This window comes from Sarcophilus harrisii, chromosome 3, assembly GCF_902635505.1.
Source record: "Sarcophilus harrisii chromosome 3, mSarHar1.11, whole genome shotgun sequence".
In the NCBI taxonomy this organism is placed as follows: Eukaryota; Metazoa; Chordata; class Mammalia; order Dasyuromorphia; family Dasyuridae; genus Sarcophilus; species Sarcophilus harrisii.
In genome coordinates, this window is record NC_045428.1 from 293961909 (window position 1) to 293986488 (window position 24580).

The 24580-nt window shown below is 34.3% G+C and overlaps 1 protein-coding gene across 3 annotated transcripts in view; it reads left to right on the forward strand.

Moving 5' to 3' along the window:
- Positions 1 to 24580, forward strand: part of QTRT2 (queuine tRNA-ribosyltransferase accessory subunit 2) — a 48499-nt gene that overhangs the window by 20398 nt on the left and 3521 nt on the right. For all 3 annotated transcript variants that reach the window (XM_003763601.4, XM_031959685.1, XM_031959686.1), the window contains 4 exons: positions 1329 to 1405; positions 3128 to 3340; positions 4767 to 4966; positions 10867 to 11018. In XM_003763601.4, coding sequence (XP_003763649.1) covers positions 1329 to 1405; positions 3128 to 3340; positions 4767 to 4966; positions 10867 to 11018 — 642 coding nt within the window. The remainder of the gene's footprint in view (positions 1 to 1328; positions 1406 to 3127; positions 3341 to 4766; positions 4967 to 10866; positions 11019 to 24580) is intronic.

Sequence of the window (24580 nt, forward strand, 5' to 3'; positions counted from 1 at the left end):
AGTATAAGTTAAATACAATATATGTATACATGTCCAAACAGTTGTTTTGCTGTACAAAAAGAATCGGACTTTGAAATAGTGTACAATTACACTGTGAAGGAAATTAAAAGTGCAGGCAGACAAAAATAGAGGGATTGACAATTCTATGTAGTGGTTCATAGTCATCTCCCAGAATTCTTTCTCTGGGTGTATATGGTTCAGTTCATTACTGTTCTATTGGAACTGATTTGATTCATCTCATTGTTGAAGAGAGCCACGTTCATCAGAACTGGTCATCATATAGTATTGTTGTTGAAGTATATAATGATCTCCTGGTCCTGCTCATTTTACTCAGCATCAGTTCATGTAGGGCTCTCCAGACCTTTCTGAAATCCTCCTGTTCGTCATTTCTTACAGAACAATAATATTCCATAATATTCATATACCACGATTTCTTCAGCCATTCTCCAATTGATGGGCGTCCACTCAGTTTCCAGTTTTTAGCCACTACAGAGAGGGCTGCCACAAACATTCATGCACATACAGGTCCTTTTCCCTTCTTTAAAATCTCTTTGGGATATAAGCCCAGTAGTAACACTGCTGGATCAAAGGGTATGCACAATTTGATAACTTTTTGAGCATAGTTTCAAATCACTCTCCAGAATGGTTGGATGTATTCACAATTCCACCAACAATGTATCAGTGCCCCAGTTTTCCCACATCCCCTCCAACATTCCTCATTATCTTTCCCTGTCATTCTAGCCAATCTCAGAGGTGTGTAGTAGTATCTCAGAGTTGTCTTAATTTGCATTTCTCTGATTAATAATGACTTAGAGCATCTTTTCATATGGCTAGAAATAGTTTCAATTTCTTGGACTGAGAATTGTCTGTTCATATCCTTTGACCATTTATCAATTCTTGCCTTTCCTCTCTCAATTGCCAGTACCTCTCTTTCAGACTTCCCTGTGTTTAATTACTTTATATTTATTTGTATCTTTTTAAAAATATTTATTTCATGTATACTTATCTATGCACTTATTTCCTCCATTAGAATTTAAGCTCCTTGAGAGAAAGGATTGTTTCATTCATTATATCCCTGGCACCTACTATTGTGCTTGGTTCACAGGAACTAATAAACATTTGCTGATTGATTAATTGAAAATTCTAGGTGTTGTGTGTCTGAATTTTAACCACATTTAGATTTATTTCTGATTGATGAGATCTCATCTATGTCTGAGTTTTTGTTTATTTTTTTCTCCTTTGCATTCATTAATAGAAAATACTATATTTGCAACATTGTAAAATCATTGACCTAAAACCTTTCGATTTCTTATTTCTCGTTTGGACAGGAATGCCAGAATCAGTTTTCTATTGTTCCCTCCATGATCCTGTCAATACCTGTCCACCTGGCTATGTAACTAATAAGGTATGCTTTTGTAAGGACCCTGTGAAACTTGGTTTGTACTTGGAAATCTAGACTTCTGTAGTCCTAAGATATTAAAGGATTAGATGGAAAAGAAAAAAAAGTAATAAAGTGTTAGACTTTAAAACTCTGGTCTGTTTTTTCCACTTTTTAGAGCCCCTGGCTTTTTGCTACAAATATAAACAAAGTAGTTTATAATAGGGAATGATAATGTTTATTGGGTGAGAAGGATAAGATTGGGCTTTGGCTGGTAAAATACATCTTCCTCCCTCCACCCCCTCGAGGGAATTGGTGTTAAGTGACTTACCCAAGATTACACAGCTAGGACATGTTAAGTGTCTGCAATAGCCAGATGTAAAGTTACTTGCTCCCGAGAAATCCTTTTTTTTTACCCTTTGATCTTACATACTTAATTCTCAATAGATTTAGTAATCTCAAAAAAATATAGGTAAAATCAGATTATGTCATGTGCAACCGTACACTGTAGAGCTGTGGGTTTCCATTTCCTATGTTTGGTGTCTCTGGACATTGTCGAAATTTGAAAAGTATTTAAATTAAAGGAATTGTTATCCCTTGAAATGGGGCCTTACATCAGCAATGTATTGAAGTGTTCCATATGAAAACACATTGACTTTTCTTGAAGCCATATATTCAGTATGCTAATAGTAGCATCTCCTAAAAGTATCTTGTATTTAATATTAACTAAGATTAGCTAAAACCAACGAAATTTGTTTTTTTTTTTTGTTTTTTGTTTTTTGTTTTTTGTTTTTTGTTTTTTTTTTTTTGGTTAAATGGATCCAGGATTTCTTTGCTCCCTCTTCCACCAATGCAAATCACAAGTTCCTTACCTCACTCTTGCCCTATTTTTAAATGTGTTATCCTTTAAATCCTGCATATGGGATGTGCCCATTATGCTGGAGTCATTTCTATTATTCTATTATTATCTTGGAGATACTGATACATCCCTTGGACTATCTGTGTATTTTTTCTGTCTTATTTTTGTTCCACTTAACCAACCTTGCACCTTTGCCGATTGCAAGGGAAGGAAAGGAAGCAAGGATTATTAAGTCTTTACCATATATGCCAGCTCCTGTGCTAAATGCTCTTACAAGTAATTATCTCCTTTTATTCTCAAAACACCTTAGGAAGTAGGTACTGTTATCATCCTCATTTTATATTTGAGGAAACTGAGGCAGGCAGAGGTGAAGTGACTTGGCCAAATGCACACAGCTTGTAAATGTCTGAGGCCAGTTTTGAACTCAAAGCCACCTTGATTCCAGGTCCAATGTTCTATTCTCTACCCCATCAGGTGGCTACCTTCATCCAGGGCCATCCCCAGTTGTCCTAACCTCTATCTGGCCCCTGGACCCAGATGGCTCTGGAGGGGAAGGTGAGGCAGATGACCTTGCCCAGCCTCCCTCACTCAAATCCAACTCACTTACATCCCATGACATCGCCTCCCTGAGGTCATGGTCCTCTTGGAGAATGAAGGACCAACAATAACGGCCACAGGTGGCTACCTCTGTGGTGTGGGAGGGAAGAGAAAGTATAGGAGGCTGTTCTTCTGCTTCATCTGTTCAGGAGATTGTACTGTTATTATCATCTCAAAGGTGAAGGAGGTTTAAGTTCAGTATTATGGCATAATGTCACAGGATTTTTATTTAGGGTGGTTGCTTGTTAGTCGTCAGCTGTGCTCTCTGAGACTTTGTACTTTCTTCCTGACAGTCTGTGTCTGTGTGGGGTGTTGGAGGGCGCCTAGAAATGACTGCGGCCAAGTTCATGACAATTCAGCAGGCCCTTCAGCCAGACTGGTTTCAGTGCCTGTCAGATGGAGAGGCTTTGTGTGGGGAGGTCTTCTCTGCCAAAAGGGCCCGGAAGTCTGTGGATCGATCCCTAGCTTTCCTTGATGAGTGTCTGAAGCTCCAGGAACAGTCTGAGGTAAGGCTAAATCCAGGTGTACCTCATGGAGGGGAATTGTTTTCTTGCTCTCCCGTCGAAGAGCTTAGGCAGCAACTCAGGGTATCTCCTGTGGAAAAAAGAAGATATCACAGGAGACTGGTTGCTTTGTAATTGTTTGCTGCCTCTGCAAATTATCAGCAGTCTTCCCATCTGCATCATCAAAGTACTTCTAGGGCAGTTTAGTAGGAAAGCGCTGAATCTGGAAGTCAAAGGAAGTGCATTGGAATTCTGACTCTGCCCCTTATGAACTCTTTCTAGTTCTCAGTTTCTTCACCTGTAAAATGAGATCTTGATAATGGGTTCTGAATCCTGTCCATTGTCTCTGCATTGAGCTCAAGGGTTTTGTTAATTTGAATAGAGAAAAAAATTTTTTTATTAATTTTACTAACCTTTGGCTTCCTTTATATTCCTTTGTACTCTATTTTAGGCATTTAAAAATACTATTCTGAGAAGGGACCCATAGCCTTCAGCAGACTGCCAAAAGGTCTGTGATACAAAATAGATTAAGAACCCCTGATTTAGAGGATTCAAGAACCCTGCTAAGTGTGATACTTTATTGTAAAGTATAAGATGCCCCTGAATTCAGTGAGTTTTATATTCTAATTGGACAGACAAATCTTAATAGTCATGAAATATTTAATTGTTTGGAGATGACACAGCATAGTGAAAAGAATAAAGAGTATACTACGAGTTCTCTAATCTCCAGATTTTCTGAATCTCATTTTTTTCCCCTTGAATATGAGAGGAATTGACAAGATAATCTTTAAGATACCTTCTACCCCTTTAGTGTGGCATATGCATTATGGCATAATGTCATGGGATTTTTATTTAGGGTGGTTGCTTGTTAGTAGATTGTACTGTTATTATCATCTCAAAGGTGAAGCTCTCTCTACTAGATAGGGAATTCAAGCAGAGGGGAAGAAGGTGGGCCTTTTATATAGGGAGAGGAGCAGAACTGAAAATGTGAATGTCACGATGAAACATAACTTCTTTATTCTGTATCTCTGACCCTACTCCTCCAAAATCCATGTTTTTCCTTCCATATGTCATTCTAGGGCTGGTCATTGGTCTATCCATTCTCATTGTCTGCAATAATTATCTATGGGAAATATCCCATATGCTATAGTACTAGATACGGGGACAGGCCAGTGCAAATGTTGTGTACTTCTATAGATATGGCATTTCACCCGTTAATCAACTTCTAAATTTTTAGGGTGATTTTTCAGTGATTTTTTTTAAAACTAGGCCAGAACAGATACTAAAATGCCTCTCTATTTCTTCTAGGATCTAAAGTTGACTATTGATATCTCAGAAGAAGGGAGGGGGATGTGTATGTTAACTATTGTTCATTTTTTTCTTTTTCTCCTTGGCTTTCTACTGCTTTCACCCTCCATTCTCAACCTAGGTTCTTCGAAGTTGTGTGATGATTGGAGTAATTGAAGGTGGTGATATTCGAGAGGAAAGGCTGAGATCAGCAAGGGAGACAGCAAAACGGCCAGTGGGTGGCTTCCTCCTGGATGGTTTTCATGGAGATGCCATGACAAAGGAGACGAAATTGCAGCTGATGTCATCTGTCACTGCTGAGCTGCCAGAGGACAAACCAAGGCTAGTGTTAAATTAAGGGGAAAGTTGGGAATGGGATGGAATAGATGGATATTAGCATATTGTGTATCACTGAAGACAACTTTCACTTATTCAAAGGTCTTAGCCAAAAGGCTTATTATCTGGGTGTAGTATTTTCTTCCTTTTTTGGCTAACTTGGCTCTTGGAATCAAAAGCTGAAATCAAGGCTAGTAATTTTGATGAAATCTTATATAGAATGTAGGATTTATGTGATGATTCTTGGCTTCAAGGATCTCCAACGTTGATAATGTGAATTATGATAATGTAAAATCATAATAAAGGGGAAGCCAAGATGGCAGGTTAGAGACAGCAACTCAGATAAACTCTTTCAACACTCCCCTCCACATAACTTTAAAATAACACCTCAAATCAAATTTTGCTGTGACAAAACCAACAAAAAGGGCAGGATGAGATTTTTTTCCTCAGACCAAGAAAATTTAGGAGAGCTTTGTAACACCCAGATGAATGCTATAGTCTGGAGCACATAATAGGAAAACACCAGTGATGACCTTGCCCATGGCCAGCAACAGCAACAACTTGGGGAACTGTCAGTCTAGAGACAGTAAGGGGCTTAAACAACTGGTCAGAAAAAAATTACAAGAGACCCTTTGCTGGTACAATGTACAGCAGGTACTGATTGGCAGTGCTATTTCCTATACATAGTTCTGGGTTGCACTTCCAAGGCAGAGAGGAACACTGGTGATTGGTCACAAGGAATTAGAGACTTTAGTCTCAGAAGGAAAAGAGTGCTAATGTTTGCAGCTGCAGAGGACCAGAGACTCTTCTGAATAAAGAGTACAGACCAGGAGAACAGTGACCATATCTCTCCCAGGATCACATCTTTCTCTCTCTTGGAACACTAAAAATTTGCATGCTTCTAGAACTGACTCTGAAAACAGCAGCATGAAAAAGCCTAAAGATTGAGACAGTGCCACTCCACTCTCAGGTGAACAGAGCTGAATTTTAATATATTAAAGTTCAAAGTCAAGAAATAGACTAGAAAAATGAAGAAATAACTCCAGTAACCAAAACCAAAACAAAAAACCCTTGACCATAAAAAAAGTATGATAGTTGCAGGAAAGACCAAGACATAAGCTCAGAAGAAATCAACAAAAAATGCCAATTGGATTCAAGCCTAATAAGAATTCTTGGAAGAGTTAAAGAAAGATAAGTGTAGTAAAGGAAAAATGAGAGTGATACAAAAAATTTAGGAAAAGGGAATTTATAGCTTGGTAAAAGAGGAACAAAAATTTTCTGAAGAAAATAACATTTTTAAAATTAGAATTGGCCTAAGGTAAAAGTGGAATAAAAATTTAAAAAAAAAAAAAACAACTCCTTAATAAGCAGAATTGGCTAATGGGAAAAAGAGATATGAAATCTCACTGAAGAAAATAATTCTTTAAAAATTAGTGGGCAAGTGGAAACTAATGACTGCATGAGACATTTACGAAACAAATAAAAATCAAAAGAATGAGGGGGAAAATAGAAGAAAATATGAACTATACTCATTCCCAACTGACTTGGGAAAATAAATCTAGGAAAGATAATTTAAGAATTTTTGAATGCTATGATCAAAGAAAAAGGATAGATTTCATATTTAAGAAATTATTAAGGAAAACTGCCCCAGTATCTTAGGATCTAGATAACATAGAAATTAAAAGAATCCTGAAATAGATCTTCAAATGGAAACTCCCAAGAATATTATAACAAATTCAAAAGTTTTCAGCTCAAAAAGAAAATACTTAAAGCAGCCAGAAAAACAACAATTCAGATATTGTGAAGCCATGGTCAGGATCATAGAAGATTTAGTGGTTTCTACATTAAAAGAGCTGAGGGCTTGGTATATGCCTTATGGAAAGCAAAGAAGTTAGGATTACTACTAAGAAAAACCTACTCATCACGTTAAGTATAATCCTTCAGAGGAAAAAATTTGGATATTTAATGAAATAGAAGACTTTCAAATACTCCTAATGAATTGGTATATATGCACATACAAAGGCACACTCACTCACTCACTCACTCACTCTGTTGTATATGGAAATCTAACTTGCCAATAGTGAAGTAAGAGGGGAAGAGGAGAAGAGTTGGTGGGGAGGGGGATAGAATAATAAAAGTTAGGGTAGATTAAGAGAGGCAGTGAATAGAAGCAAAATAGATTGAGGACAGGATAAAAAAGAAGAAATTGAAGAAAACTAGATGGAGAGAAATATACAGTTAGTAATCTTAATTGTAAATGTGAATGGGATGAATTCACCCATAAAATGGAAACACATAGATAGGATTAGAAACCAGAATCCAATAATATATCATATAACAAGAGACACACTTGAAACAGAAAGACACATATAGTGAAAAATACAGAGCTAGGGCAGAATCTAGTGTTTCAGATGAAGTTGATAAAGTGGGGGAAGGTATTGTAACCATGATCTCAGACAAAGAAAAATAAAAAATAGACCTAATTAAAAGAGATAATCAGATATACATTATGTTAACATATACCATAAATCATGAAGTAATATCAAAAATTTTCATAGCAAGTTTCTCTGATAAAGGAATTCTTTCTCATATATAATGAGCATAGGAAAGAGCTGATTGAGTCAAATTTATAAAAATAAGAGGCATTTCCCAATTGATAAAAGATCAAAGAATATATACAGGTAGTTTTCAGAAGAAAAAATCAAAACTCTCTATAGTCATATGAAAAAATGCTCTAAATAACTATTAATTAGAGAAATACAAATTAAACAGCTCTGAGGTGCCACCTCACTTCAATCAAAAATGATAAGTGCTTGAGGGAAGGACGGAAAAAATAGGGACGCTAATAAATTGTTGGTAGAGTAGAGAACTGGTCTGGCCAATCTGGTTTGGAGCTGTGTCCATAGGGCCATAAAACTGTGCCTATCCTTTGATCCAGCTGTACTACTACTAGATCTATATTCCAAAGACATCAAAGAAAAAGGAAAAGGACTTATATGTATAAAAGTATTTATAGTAGCTCTTTTTGTGGTGGCAAAGATTTGCAAATTGAGAGGATGCTTATCAATTGGGGAATGGCTAAACAAGTTGTAGCATATAATTATGGGGATACTATTATGCTATAAGAAGTAAAAAGGAGGGTAGTTTCAGAAAAACATGGCAAGACCTAAATGAACTGAAGCAAAGTAAAATAAGAACAGGGAGATTGTTGTGCCCAGTAATAGCAATGTTGTGAAAGATTTGACTACTTTAATCATTACAATGATCTCTACCTCCAGAAAGAGAAGTGATAAGTCTTGAGTGCAAATGAAAGTATATTTTCCCCACTTTCTTTATTTCTCTTCTTTTTTTGGGGGGAATATGGCTACTATGGAAATAGGTTTTACATGATTTCACATGGATAATTGATGTCATGTTGCTTACCTTTTCAATGGGTGGGTAAGACAGTGCAAGGGAGAGAGACAATTTGGAAATAAAAATTTAAAAAGAAAGTTATCTTTATAATACAGTAAAAAACTTTTTAAAAATCATAATGTAAAATTTTAATAGGGCTTTCCCCCAAAACAGATATGTTATAGATTGCCAAATATAATATTAGTGGGCACATGTATAGTATACTTATTTTGAACTGCTTTCACAGTTGACCTTCACAATAACCTAATGAAACCATAGTTTAACTTGAAAATTTTAAAAGTACAAAGCATTGTTGTATTTAATATTCTACTATTGTTCTAGCTTACTAGAAGACAATGTAGAATTGTATAGATAAATAAACATGGGGGAAAGAGGTGGTGGAAAGAGGGGGAAAATGGAACAAAAGGTTTTGCAATTGTCAATGCTGAAAAATTATCCATACATATATCTTGTAAATTAAAAGCTATAATTAAAAAAATAAACAAACAAACAAACGTGAGCTAATTTGAAGTCAGAGAGATAATCAAATGGGAAAATGGGTGAGAAAAGAAACAATATACTTCATTCTTTGTCTTGTTCCCACTTATATTTCTCTTCTTCCCCATACCATGCCAAAATAGTCACTTATATAGATTCAGTTATGTAGAGTTCAGTTAAGTTGATGACCTGTGATGAGGGTTCTTTAAAGACCTGGTGAGTCGTGGGAAAAGAATCAGTTAAGAACCACTTAATGATCTTCAAATTCAAGCAAATATTGAACTTAGTTGTTTATTAAAGTAAAAGACCATGATGTGGTTAGAATAAAGGTTGAGATTGTTTTCTTAGAGGACTTTTGTTAGGGGCTGGTGAACACAGATCATATGTAAGATTCTGAACTACTGTTTGCACCATGATTTTTCACTTGTCATCCTATATTTTTTTCATTACTCTAGTTTCTGACCACATAGTTCATTGGTTTCTGTTTTTTTCTGGCTTCCAAAGTCCTGATGACTTCTTGTGATGGATGAGCCTATGTTTGACAGAGGTTCAGTTCACAGGAATTCTGTTTAAAATTTGGTTGGTGTGGTTATGTTCTGGTTTTTAAAAACTTGTACAATTTTGAGATGCAATGCTTTGCTCTTTGTTTCCATTTATATGCTGCTGCAATCTTGAGTCCTATTTGGATTCTTGGATATATTGTATCATATATCCGTCATGTCACTTGACATAAAGAAATTGCAGTCAGAGAAAAAAACAAGTTCTGTCTTTTGTGTTCTGATAGAATGTTAAACAATCTTTTCCAGAACTTCTCTTCTTTCTCATCTATCTTTTCCAGAACTTTATAGGCTTATCTTCTGATTTTTCCCCTATCTGGACATTTAAAAAATAGTTGAGCATTGTGTTTAAAAAAACAAAAAACCCCTAAACTAAAAAAACAAAACAAAACCAAAAAACAACAACAAAAAAACCCCAACCCAACAACAAATTATAAAAATGATAACCAGCACAATTTTCTCATTCTTTTGATTTATTTTACTGACATATCATTAAGCATGTGAGGATACTTTGTGCATCAAGAAGCTCACTGTCACTGATCAGTTTGTAGGCATAGATTTTATCACTTGTTATGGTATAGGGAAAATAAAGCCAATTGGATTCTTAATTTCCAAAGCAGAGCTGTAATTCTGATTGCAAAAACTGATTTTTCAGATTAACGAGTTTTCAACCTGTCATTGGAGTATAAGTAAAACAATTGATAAATTCTGTTTCTGAGCCAGTGTATAAAACATTTCAGATTAAGAAGTCAGAATATGGGTTGTAAATGAGTCAGAAGGAAAGATATATATCTGTATTGTTCTTAATAGACAGAAGAGATGTTCACCCCAAGATTCACCCCTACTATGTAGGATTTTGCCATTTTTCTTCTTGATTTACTGCAATGAAATAGCTCTTTTGTTGCTATTTTAAGTGGAACCAAACCAACATGGGGGACATGAAGTACTATGACACTATGACTTCTTTTTTATTTTATTTTTTTTTGGTGAGGCCATTGGTGTTGAGCAATTTGCCCAGGGGTCACACAACTAATAAGTGTAAAGTGCCAAAGGCCAGATTTGAACTTAGGTCCTCCTGACTCCAGGCCTGATGTTCTATGTACTGTGCCATCTAGCTGCCCTCTACACTATGACTTTTTAGAATCAAGAAAATCTGTGTTCAAATCCTGCCTTAATCATTTATTAACTGTGTATGACCCTGGGTGAATCATTATACATTTCTCAATCTCAGTTTCTTCATCTGAAAAAAAGGAATAAAAATAGCCCCTATTTCATAGGGTTGTGGTGAGAATCAAAGGAGATATAAGTGCTTCATAAACTTGAAAGGACTGTATAAGTATTCGTTATTATTCTCATTGTTATTATTAGTATCTTGTTTCTGGAAAAAAGACATTGCAGTTGAGTAGTTTTGTTTCTTACATCATTTTTGAGTTATTGTTTTTGTGTTTTACTCTATAGGCTTATCTTTGGTATTGGCCAACCAGATGAAGTCTTGGAGTGTATTGAGGCAGGTGTGGATCTGTTTGAGAGTTTTTTCCCTTACCAAGTGACTGAACGGGGTTGTGCTCTGACATTCAGCTTTGATTACCAGCCTAATCCTGAAGATACAGGTGAGCCTGTTAAAGATGCTATGAGTACATCATGGGAACTTTATAGTTAAGTTCACAGCCCATGGAGTTGTCTATGTTTTCTCTACTCCCATTATTAATTCTTGGCTTAATTATTTCAATATCTGACAATTTGGTCCAATGGGTCTATAATTTCAATTATGTGGGTACTTCTTTGAGTTGTGCAAATCATAGCTGCTCATATGGCTGAACATACATTTATCTTTGTCTTCCCATAAATCCTCAAAAGGTTCACCAGTTATACTGTGAGGGTCTTTCTCTAGTTCTCTTGACATTGTATAAATACTTTTAGCCACTTGTCAATTATAACCTGCTATGGAAATGGCCCAGTTTCTTTTCTCCTCAATGTTTCCCTGATCACTTTCCCATTGTTTATAGAATGTAGTCCTTTACAGATGATGTGCTGTAGCTTCCTCATGCTATGATCTTGCCATTGTTCTTTCCATAATTCACAATTTTGAACACTGTGGTATTCTATAACTAACACTGATACAGTCTCACTAAAACTCTAGGGAGCAGAGTTGGGTTTTTCAAAACCCAATTATGCAACTTGTTCTCCTTGTCTGATTATCCATTTCAAGGCTCAGGTCTTGTCCATCTGCAGAAACTACTTGAGATATGTAGATATGTGCACGCGTGCACACACACACACACACATGTTGATAATTCAGCTCCATAAGTTGTCCATCCACCTGTATTATATTGATTGAACAATAATCTTTCTACATCTTCTTGCTTCTCCCTAGATGAGTAGTCAGAATTCTTTTGAATGATCATAGTTCATGTTTAAAACAGAGATTCTTAATCTTTTGTTGTTGTAACTCTTTTGACAGATGAAGTCATGTTAAAATTTTTTTCAGAATGTTTTAAACATAAAATAACATGATTATAGAGGAAATCAGTTATATTAAATAGTTATCAAAATATTTAAAAAATAAGTTCATGACCCCAGTTTAAGAAACCCTGCAATGTTCCAAGGCGTGATATAATTAGCACAATATTCCTCACAAAGGGCATATGGAGGTCCTCCCATCAATAGAAAATTTCTCTTCTCTTTGGATTGTTTTTAAAATACCTCTGTGACCATGACAGATATCTTTTGGTAAGCGTCTTTTTCTCTTTTGTAACTTGCTTGATATTAGTAACCAGAGTCATAGAACAAAATTTTCTCTTGTTAAATCTTTCAAAGAGTGACTTCTGTGACTTTGATATGTGCATTGAAAGCACCTTGTTGGAGTCAATTGCTTTTATATAGCTAATAATAAGCATGCCAGGTAGGATCCCATATTCTCTACTTTTAAGTTGATTGATTGAATGTAAAAAAACAAAAAATGCCTTCTGCAAAATATGACTTGGGAGAGCCTGATTAATCTATTCCTTTTTCACGCCTTTATCAAACAGTTCCTTAATGAGTATGTGGATCAATTGTATAAAGATTTTAAAGATGAAAAGGTGATTCAACAAACACTTTTTTTTTAATGTGCAAAGCATACTTTATTCCCCACCCTGCACTCCAGTGAACTCTGGCCTCTTCTCCATCTCTGGACTCTGGCCATTTGATTTCATAGTTGCTCTACCATACCTAGAATTCTCTCCTTTCTCATCTCTGCTTCCTGACTTCCTTCAAGTTTCTGCAAAAGTCCTATCTTCTGCAAAGGCCTTTCCCTAGTTTTCCTTAATTTAATGCTTTTCCTCTGAGCTTATTTCCAATTTATCCTGTCTATATCTTATTTATTTGTGGATAATTTCAGGTTATTTTCCTCATAAGACTGGGAACAGGAGAGTTTTTTTTTGTTTGTTTGTTTTTATTTTAAGCTTTTTGATCTTTTTTTTTTGTATGCTCAGTTAATCCCACTTATGTGCCTGGCACATAATAAATAATTAAGTTTATTGACTTGACTGTGCTGGATGCTAAAGATAGAAAGATGGGGGAAAAACAGTTTCTGACCTGAATGAAATTCCATTCTACTAGGAAATCACCACATTTACTTAGATAAGTAGATACAAGACAATTTAAGGAAGAAGAGAACATGAATAACTAAGCATACTAGGAGAAATCTCTCATAAGAGAAGGTATCTAAGAGGAACTTTGAAGAGAAGCTAAGAATTCTAAGAAATGGATTGGAGGAGGGAACGTGTTTCTTGATTAGGAGATAACTTATGTAAAGTCTCTAAGTATTCTGGCTGTTGTATCTGTAGTTATGGATGTTTCTTTATTTACTTTTTCTCAGTAGTTTTAAGGGCCATAGTTTTTTCCAAGCATTTGATATCCTTCTTTCTTTCAAAAATCTTGAGAACTGACACTTCAGTTGTGTTACCTCCTTTATAAACATCCTTATTGTATACTCAGGGTCTAAGCAATGCAAAAGAAGCACCCAGAGGACCTCACCACATGCTCTTTCCATCTTTGTTTCTTTAGTGCCATTTCTACTTCTGGAGTTGAGTCCCAGTGTAATGGCTTTACTCTTTTGGATAGAGAAAAACTGTTGGTACCCAGACTGCAATGATTTTCAAAAGTTTTTTGTTTGTTTGTTTTGCAAATGCATATTATGGACTTTGCAATATATGATGATCGGGTATCCCATGAAATGTTTTTGTTATCTTGGTTTGTTTTGACTTTGCTTTAAGCAGATGAGGTAAAGAGTTGATTTTTTATTTAAATGGTAGGACAGAACTGATTCAGTGACCAGGACCTCTAACTAGTGAATACTGAATTCAATCTGTCAAACTAGAACAGGACTTCTTATTCCAGTCTGGCACCTGTGAACTTTTACTTTTAATGCTTTGATCAGTCAGTCAGGGTCTTTATCTAAGCTCTTATGGTATGCCAGGTGCTATGTTAAGTGCCAGGAAGAAGCTGAAATGGGCATGGGTTCTGATGAAAAATGGAGAGGGCTGGTTAGACTACCTTCTTTAAAGGGAGATTCTGGGACAAGGAGTCCAATCGAGTTTGGGACCACAAATATTGAAGATATGAATTCCAGAGGTGAACTGATCTTCTAGGATGGAGACATTTTCGTGGCATAGTCTAGAATATAGCATGGTGAGAAATAAAAAGAAATTTGGGTTACCATATTTCACTATAATTGATTTCCTTTTGTAATCCTAGGTATTTTATTTTGTGCATTTAAAAATATTATTCCAAGAAGTGTGTCCAAGCTTTATCAGATAGCCAAAGGGGTCCATAACACTAAGAAGGTTAAGATCCTTGGGTGAGATCTTTCTTAAAAAATGATGTAAAAAGACATCACTTCAGGATTTTGTTTGGGAATTGAGAATGAAAGACTTGATAAAGGACTTTCATTCAGGTTAGACCAATGACTTGAAGCTATCCTAATTCTGTTTTATAAGTTTTAGTTTAAAGGGATGATGGGGTGGTTTGGGAGGAGATGGTGTCACAGTGCTTTTATATTCTCAGTAATGTTTCTAAAAATGTAAAATCTTCAAGAGTTTATACTCTCCTGGCATAATAATCTTTGACAACCCAGGGATAACTCCTTACCATAATGAGGCCTTGTTGAGATATCCTGATTAACAAAAGAAAAACATCCTGAATGTTATTTGAAATCAGTCTTGTTCTATGTCTTTAATACTGTTTCTTTAAGCACTGGCATGTTAGCAAAAACCGTTCACAGAACAAATCATCTAGTTCTTCCTATTATATTAATCCTATCTAGTATTAATATTCATAGTATTAGTACTATGAAATAATTTTCTTTTCCCTGGATAGCTATCCTTATGTGTCATTGTAGGATGGAGGTAACAATGAGTTGTAGAAAAGTTGTGAAAAGGTATTTAATGTTTGACTGACCTTACCAGCTTGAAAGATTTGAATATGGACTCTGATGGAATTATATATCTGTTGTCCAAGGACTAATCTTGCTAAGTTTGGAGAGATTCATTATATGAAAGTCAGCTTTAAATGGATTGTTTGGCCACAGTAACTCACAAAGAATTTTCTTCTAAGGTATGAGAGCTTCTTAGAAGCATTGAATTTTGAAGCATAAAACCATTTCTATAGTAAGTAGAATTTAAAAACATTAAACTGCTTCTATTCACATCTTAGAAAGAAACATTCTGAACCAAGTGACCATAATTATGAACGAGAAGAAGAGAGCTTTTGAACTCTTTGATAAAAGTTAATTCACCTTTTTCTTTAAGAATCTTTTTCTCTTTGCATGCCCTAATGCTTTTAAATTATGGCTTCTTTTCCATTCTCAAGGTTCTGTTATTACAATTAGAATACTCTAACACTTTCTGTGAAAACACTTTAATTTTTCCAAGCTGTTTTCCCTTTTAGAAACTTCTGTGTGCTATAGAAGGGGACTCTTTTGGACCCAGATGGCTAAGTAGAAGAAACAGTATATCTCAGTTCTGTCCCACAATTAATCTGATTAATAAACAGCTCACCCTATAAATATTATCCAGATTCCTTTAGGGATAAAAGTGAAACAAATCTAGGCTTTAAGTGACATTTGAGATCTTAAGAGACTGATGAGAAACTGACAGACTTCTAAGATTAAAAAAAATTTTTTTAAAGAAAATCAAAACACAGGAACAATTAGAATTCTTCAAAGAAATGATATGAGTTTGAAGGAGGTTATAGAAGAAGTTAGAACTATAGAACGGGAAAAGGTACAGCACTGTAACAGAAGTTATATAAAGCTTTAGTAACCAACTTCCCCAAAATCAAAATGGACTAAGTTGAAATTAATGATGATAAGAGACAATAAGAATTCTTAGGATGACATATAAAAAAATGACTGACTTGGAAATTAGTTCTAAGAGAGATAACTTAGGAATAATAGGCTTACCTGAATTCTATGATCAAAAAAGTAAAAAAGAACCTGGATGTTATATTTCAAGAAATCTTTCAGAAAAATTGCCTAAACATATTAAAACAAGAGGGAAATCTGAAAATAGAAAGAATCCACTACTCACTTTTCTTAACATCTCAAAATGAAAACTCCCAGGAATGTCATTGTCAAAATCCAGAACTTCCAGACAAAGGAAAAAACACTTCAAACTGCTAGAAAGACAGAATTCAAATACTGAAGAATCACAATCAGGATTGCACAGTATTTATCTGCTACCACTCTTAAGAAGGGGAGAGCATGGAATAAGTATTCCAAAATGCAAAAAAAAAAAAAAAAAAAAAAAAAAAGGCTACGGTTAAGAATAACTTACATAGAAAAATTAAGTTCCATCTTACATGAGTAAAAAAAACACATCTTCAATAAAATAGAGGATTCTAAAATATTAATAATAAAAAAAAACAAAAAAAGAACTTTGAAATAAAAATTTTGAATGACAAGAAAAAATTAAAAAGTAGCCACAAATGAATAATTGGAATGAACTTATAAAGAAAAACTGTTAGCATACTAATAGAGAGTATAGATATTAAAAGAATTATTTCAGAATCTTAATATCACAGTGGGGTTAATGTAGTAGTCATTTGAAACAGAATAATTTTATAATGTTTTGAAGATGCTGTATGAAAAAAGAAAAGGGAGGAAGGAAGAAGATACCTTAAGAGGAAATGGGAGAAAAGATGGGGGGGGGGGGGAGATTTGTTAACATACATAATCAAGCTATGCAAGTAGAACTATATGCAAACATAGAAGAAATAAGAGGAACAAGTTGTCACTTCAATTTCATTTCATCTAAGCTAGTCAAAGGAGGGTAGAACATAGAAAGAGTGTGTTATGGAAATAATATTAAACTCAACAGGTATACAAGTAGAATCAGGAAAAAGGGAAAAGGGGATATAAGAGGGAAGTTAGATCAGGGGAGGGAGTAATTATTAAAAAAACAAATAAACAACTCAAGCTTGGAGAGGAATAGTTAAGAAAAGATTAATAGGGGTAAAAGGAGAGAAAAGAGTGATAGCCTGAACTAAACAGAAAGACAAAAATATAGAGAAAAAAAGGCATATGTGAATAGGAAATAATTAACTAGTATGACTATGAATGAAAACTTACCCATGAAGTGGAAGAGATTATAACAGTGACTGAAAGCAAAATCCAACAATGTATTGTACAGAAAAAATACTTGAAACATAAAAACACAGAGTTAAAATTAAAGGGTTAGAGCAAAGTCTATTATGTCTCAGCTGAACACAAAAAAATCAGGATTAGCTATTATGATTTTAGACATAGCAACAGAAAAAATTAAAAAAGATAAAAGCAAAAAGATGCATTTTGGTGAAAGATAACAAATGATGAATTTACTTTAACATATTCAGCCTAGGTTACAAATACTTAAAGCAGAAACATAAATGAATTACAAGGAGAATTAGCCAGTAAAACTATAAGAATTGAAGAGCCATTGGAAAGAGTGTTAAAAATCTTGTTCAGATGTGCCACCATTTGGGATTTTTTTGCAAAGATATGGAATAGTTTGCCATTTCCTTCTCCAGCTCATTTTATAAATAAGGAAACTCAGGCAAGCAGTATTGAGTGACTTGCTCACACCACACAACTAGTTAGTATCTGAGGCCAGATTTGAACTCAGGAAAATGAGTTTTTCTGGCTTTAGGCCTGGGACTTTCCATCTACTGCATCACCTTAACTGTCCATTAAAAATCTGTTGGAGACTAAATAGCTTAATCCTTAAGAATCACTGGGCCAAAGAACAAATCATGAAAATGATAGGAAATTTTATTTAAGATAATAACTATAACAATACTTTAAAATTTGGAGATTAGAAATTTTATATCTAAACAGTTATTAACAAAAAAGAGGGAAAAAAAAACAAAGCAATGAATTAAGATAGAACTAAGAACACTCAAAAATCAGGATATTAATAACCTCAATTGAATACCAAAATTAAAATCTTAAAAATGAAAGAAGAAATTGAGAAAATTAAAAACAACAGTAGCATTATATATAAAAGTAGAATCTGGATTTTTTTTTCAGGAGGGAAACCAATACAATAGATAAAACAACTTGATTTTTTAAAAAAGCAGAAAAACAAATAATTAGTATAAAAATGAAAAAAAATGAGAATTTACAACAAATGAAGAAATAAATACTAGTTTGAAAAACTTTTGCATAGCAGTATGTTAACAAAATGACCTTAATTTAAATGAAATAAATAAATATTTACAGTGTTAAAACACCCAAATTAACAGAATAAGAAGCAGGAAATTTACAAAAGAAAATTTCAGAGGAAGAAATTGAATAAGCCATACACGAACTTCTAAAAAAGGTAGATTCACTTATGAATTTGATCAAATATTCAAAGGTATGTTAATTCCAATGTTACATAGTTTGCAAAAATAGCTAAGGAAGGATCCTGCAAAATTCCTTCTGTAACACAGACATGATGTTGATTCATTAACTAATGAGTGTTAAGGGACAGGTCAATTGGAGAGCCTCCATAGCTGTGGATCATAACATCTGAAGGAGTTGCAGGGCAGCCTTTGCTGACACAGGTGTTGCGGACTGGGAATAAGATAAATTGGAGGCAGAGGGAAGAGGTGGGAAGTCAGACAATGCAACGGCCTCTCAGGCAGAGAGTCTCCTTGTATCATCCTCTCACAAGAGGAGATCCATTCTGGGTTGGATCTCCAGCAGCCATGTCAGGTGGCTCCCGTGTATTCCAACAGCACTCCTGTGTATTCCAACAAATGAGAATCAAAACAGAAAAAGAAAACTATAGACCAATTGTATCTAGTAAATTAAGGTATATAAAATTTTAAATAAAATATTAGCAAGGGAGATAATATCCAAAGAATTATTCATTGTAAATTACATTGTGATTAACTAACATATTATAAAACAACCTCATTAATAGCAAAATTAATTTAAAATCATTATATCAATATATTTCAGAAAAAGCTTTTGGCAGATTGTATTACTAATCACTGTTGTTATTGATGCTCTGCTCTTACATTTCTTTTTTCTGCCTAGTCTGATTCTGTCTCTTCTCTCAGATGTCTAAGTGGGTGGAGACAAGTGCATCTCTGTAAGTGCTTTATAGAATTTCCATGGACACTTTGAGCAGGGCTCTAGTGCTTCAGATTTATAAAAGAATGTTGCTTCTCCAGGCTTTCTATTGAATTTTTTGTTATTTCATTTTCTATTTCTCTTCTGTCTTCTAAACTCATCTTAAAACCAGAACTGAACCAGAAACTTGTCGGTACTTTTAGTCCTTTTAATTTGACACTTCATCAAGTTTTTTTTTTTTTTTTAAGAGACTGCCACCTCTTCACAAAGGAACTCAAATCTTTAATCTAGATGAAAAGACATCTAAGCTCTAAGGAATTCAGATGAACTAAATTCTGAGAGGATGAGTGTTTTGTTTGGTCTTTAATACAGAGCAGAACATTCTTTTTGTTCATATATTATAGATATTCTACAAACACTTAAGTTTTTATTACTCTATTTCCAGTCTAAATTGTTTCTGCCAGTACATTTAGGACATAAATATTCTAAAGATTTCATATTAAGCTTTTGTTGAATTCTTTGGGATAAACTGTTGCTTGATTGAAAAAAAAAAAGTCTACCTTTTTTTCATACATGAAAAAACTCATTAATCAAAGTCTTCAAATTTTGTTGATTTTTCCCATTTTTATATGTAGCCATTTCTTTTGAAGGTACATATAAAATAATTTATTAGTTGATTTCCAAAGGAAAGCATGAAATAAAATTCTATTTTAGAGTATATTTTATTTATGGTAACTAGGTGGCTGAGTAGATAGACTGCCAAGCCTAGAGTCAAAGATTGATTCCTAAGTGTCTGATTCTTTGTGACCTACTTTGGGGTTTTCTTGGCAAAGATACAGGAGTGGTTTGCCATTTCCTTCTCCAGCTCATTTTACAAATGGGGAAACTGAGGCAAAAAGTGTTAAGTGTCTTGCCCAGGGTCACACAGCTCACTAGCTCAAATCTGAGACCAGATTTGAACTCAGGAAGATAAGGCTTCCTGACTCTTAAACCTAGCATTCTGTGTGCTATGGCACCACCTAGCTGTCCAGTAACAGATTCATATAAATAAAAAAGGTAAATCAGGAAAAAAAAAAGTTAAGAACAATAGAGTGCTAAAAAGAACAAAAACAACTGAATCTGATAGATAGATAGATATATGAAGAAAACTGAATAGGACAAAGATGGAAGTATGCTTTTTGCTCGTACATAATAGAATGTTCATAGAAATTGATTATTCTCCAGAATAAGAAGAAATGTTCAATAAATTCAGAAAATTAGACATTGGAAACATTATGCTTGCAGACTGTTAGAAATAGTATTCTGATCCCCCAAAAGGGTCCAGGAAATAAACAACCTCAGGATGAATGAAGCAATTTAAACTTTTTAATATGCTCCTACCCATGTGGGTGTGTGTAGACACATACATACAGAAGAGAAAACAAGCCTTTATACTGTCAAGTTTAGTCCTACTCCTCTCTTCACAGTTCTGATTGTCCCAAGCCCTTCAGGTTTACAGTCTTCCTCATCCATCTTCTTACATATTGCTCCTAGACATGTTCCCCCTTCCTGGTCTTACATCCCTTGTTCAAAAATGGCAACTATCTTCTCCCTTGTGGTGTGATAGATAATATGCAATGAGATTATTAAACAAGCACAATGAAGAAGTCTTCATTGACCAGGCTGGTTTAGACTAGTTTGGAGCCTGGCCCCTTTTATCAGGAACTTTGAGGTTAGACTAGTTTCTTCATCTGAAAGCTGAGTGGTCAGTGATACTTGTTATTTTACATCATGTTGATATTGTAATATCATGTGGAGACCTAACTTTTAGTATTTTTCACATAGATGATAACATAATAAAAGTAATTTGGATCAAAAGATGCAGGCCTACATGAAGGTATAAAATAAATTGTTGAGTGATGCTTAGATCAAAGATCAAAGTATAGTACCAGTAAAAAAATAAAATTATATTTAGGGTTAAAATTAAGTACATGTGTCAAATTTATGCAATTTAGCCAATATAGTTCTCTGAGGCAAATGTTTATCTCTGAATACTTATCGTGATAAAAGAGTTAGAAATTATTGTATTGAATTTGGAGTTGGAAAAACTTAGAAAATGGACAAATGAATACAGCAGAAACATGCATAAAAAGTCATTAGAACTAATATATAAAACAAGAGAACGATCACATTAATAAATAAAACAAAACTTATTTTTTAAAAAGCAATACAATCGATAGACTTATATTTAATTTTTTAAAAAGTAACACATTTGGAAAAAATCCTCAGACATCTAACCCATGTCTGCTGAACATTTTGCAATCCCCCAGAAAAGCAATTCTCTCACTTCTTTTTGAGGACCTTGAAGGAAGATGAACTCTTTACATTCCTCCCCAAAACCAATCTACTTCTGGACAATTTTAATCCTTGGGAAGTTTTTCCATACATCTTACCTAAATTTGCTTCTTTGCAATTTATAAATATTGCTTCTGATTCTTTTGGACAGATCAGCCTTTTAGGGAACAAGAAAACAATTCTAATCCTTCTTCTATAGGCTAGCCCTTCAAGTATTTGAAAACACCTCTCCTATTCCCCTAAACCCTTTTGCTTCCCACTTAAATATTCTTCTTTTACCAGCTTATTATATAATATGGTGTGCAGACCCTTTATTATCCCTATCACTTTTCTCTGAACACATTCCTCCTTGTTCTTTCTATAATATTGTATTCAGACTGAACACAGTGTTCCAGATGTCATCTGTTACTTCATTAACTTCATTGAGTTTAATGTATTTCTATGCCAAACTCTTTGTGTATGTGTGGACGTTTTTTCAATTCTTTTGTCCAGTTTACATAAAAGGGCATGTGTTGCCTCAACACATGTCTCCTCAACCCTTCTTTCACATTTGCAAATTATTCTCTTTGCGCACTCCACCTATGAATCCCATCTTCTCATTTTTAAAAACCTAATGTATTTCATTTCCTCTTCTATTCCCCCTTTTCTCTTAAAACTATCAAGGCAAAAACCACTCAGAGCTGTTTCTGTTTTATTTAACTCTCAGTATAATCCTTAAAAATATTAAGGTTTTGAAAAGACACTGGCCTCTTCATCTATATGTATTTAATCATTATTGCATCTCTTCCAGTTATTTAAATGTATTTACTTTTCCAGGTTTCTCTTGACTCCTGTGTTTGAATTTCAGAGTATATACTTAGTGCTGATCTTCTCATCAGGAATTTTTGAAAGTTCTTTATGCCATTGAAGGTCATTTTCCCCATGTAGAGTTATACTCAGATTCTGCAGAATGTTTTACCTTTTCGAATATCACACTCAGGTTTTCTCTCCTTTATAGTAGTGTGCTAGATCAAATAAATTAAGATATATAAAGTGATTAAGATATTATGTAAATGTTAGCTAACAGTATTACTGACAGTGGTCAACTGGTAGTAATAGCTGCTAAATCTTCTGTAATCTTGACTGTGTTTCCTTGATACGAATGTTTGTTTTTTTTAAAATAATTTTTATGTACTATACTAAGACTTTTAGGACACCCTATACATATATATAAAAATGTATATGTGTGTATATGTAGATAGATAGATAGATAAACAGGTGTGTGTGTGTGTGTGTGTAGGTGTGTAGGTGTGTGTAAGGTGTCTAAAAATCTTAGTATAGGTAGTCATAAAAAAACCATTCATTCCAAGGAAACACAGTCAAAATTATATGTGTACACACACACACACACACACATACATTATATATACATATATATTTCTGTTATATAAGAAATTTTTTCTAATTAATTAAATAATAAATTACAAATAACTGCTGTTTGTAATTAATTAAACAAAGTCTGTCCTGGCCTTCAAGGAATTTATAATCTAAATGGGGAGACTATACACTAAAGGAGACAAGAAAGAGGAATGGAGAAATGGGACACCAGGGGTACCTGGAACCAAGGGCATCTTGTTTAAGGGAGTTGAAACAAGGCAGAGTAGCAGGTCCAAAGTGGAGTGGAGTCCAGGTTCTGCCTGCTATATAGGAAAGCATTTGGAGGAATTTGACTTTTTATCCTTCAGGTTCCACCTCTGTCCTTTGGACTCCTCTCTAGTTAGAGGGAAGAAGAGACTGAGGAGGTGGAGTCAAGACTTGAATTCACCCCTGCTAGGTGAGGAGATAAGAGGTAATGTGCTTAACTGGGGAGGGACATTTTGTGGTGTGAGGATCTCCTCTTTTAAAAATATTTTTAATACTATCTTATTTTTCCAAATATATGCGAAGTTAGTTTTCAACATTCACGTTTGCAAAATCATATTGTTCCAAAATTTTCTCCCTCTCTCCTCCCCCCTTCCTCAAAACAACAAGTAATCTGATATAGGTTAAATGTGCAATTCTTCTAAACAATTTTTATATTCATCATGTTGTGCAAAAGAAATCAGATCAAAGGGGGGAGGGGAAATCACATAAGGAGCTCCTCTTCTAAAACGAATGAACAATAACCCCAAGATATCTGTGGTGAATTAATTCCCTGTTCTCCTGAATGAAGGTGTAAAAGTATAGGAATAGTCTGAGATAAAGCCAAATCCAGGTTCAAAAGTGAGTCAAGTTGTGTCTAGTGTAGAAAATGAGAATTGTGCTTCTGCGTCATCACTAGTCATTTTGAAAAGTAGAGCTGCAGAAATACTGCGTAAATCGGTTGATAATCAGTCTATAAGCATTTATTAAGTAGCTACTCTGTGCCATGTGTTAATATTAGGGAACAAAAGAAAAACAATCCCTGCCCCGAAGGAAATTAACATTTGAACAAGAAACATCATATGTGTGTGTGCACACATGTGTAAAGAAACATATAGAAACATATACAGGAGGGGAGAGGACTGGCAGCTTGAGGGTAAAGAAAGACTTAATGCAGAAAGAGGGGCTTGGTCTGAGGATTTTGAAGGAAGTTAGGAATTTTGAGGTAGAGGTGAAGAGAGAGAACATTCCCAGCATAGGGGACCAAGACCTACATAAAATGACTTTTTAAAATATTTTAGAATAATCTTTATTAATATCTTGATATTTAAAAAATAATAACATTTCTTTACAGAAATAGAGGGAAAATTAAATAATTGAAGAGATGTAGTGCCATATGAGTGGGCTGAACTATTAAAATAAAAAAAAATTATGGCTCAAATTAAATGTAGATTCAATTCAATACTAATTGAAATTCCAGGGAATTCTTTGTAGAATTAAATGAGGGAAAAGTTCTTTGCTAAGAAGATAATTTTTTTTTTTTAAGGGAAGGTGGACTTGCTTTGCCAGATCTTAAATTATACAATAAAGCAGTAATTATCAAAACTATATAGTGCCAAGTAGGTTGGGTTTTTTTTTGTTTTTTTTTTTAAGATCTGTGGAACAAATTAGACAACTGAACTTGAATCAGATGAATCCAGCAGGCTGGTATTTAATAAAATCTAAGTTTATATAATACTGGAGAAGCAAATCATTATTCAGTAAAAGCTGTTGGGATTATTGCATAGCAATTTGGTGGGAAAAGTGCTTAGAATCTAAATTTCAGAACCACAATTGAAATTTAGTATTACAGTGTCTAAATGAATCAACTTTCTAAACATT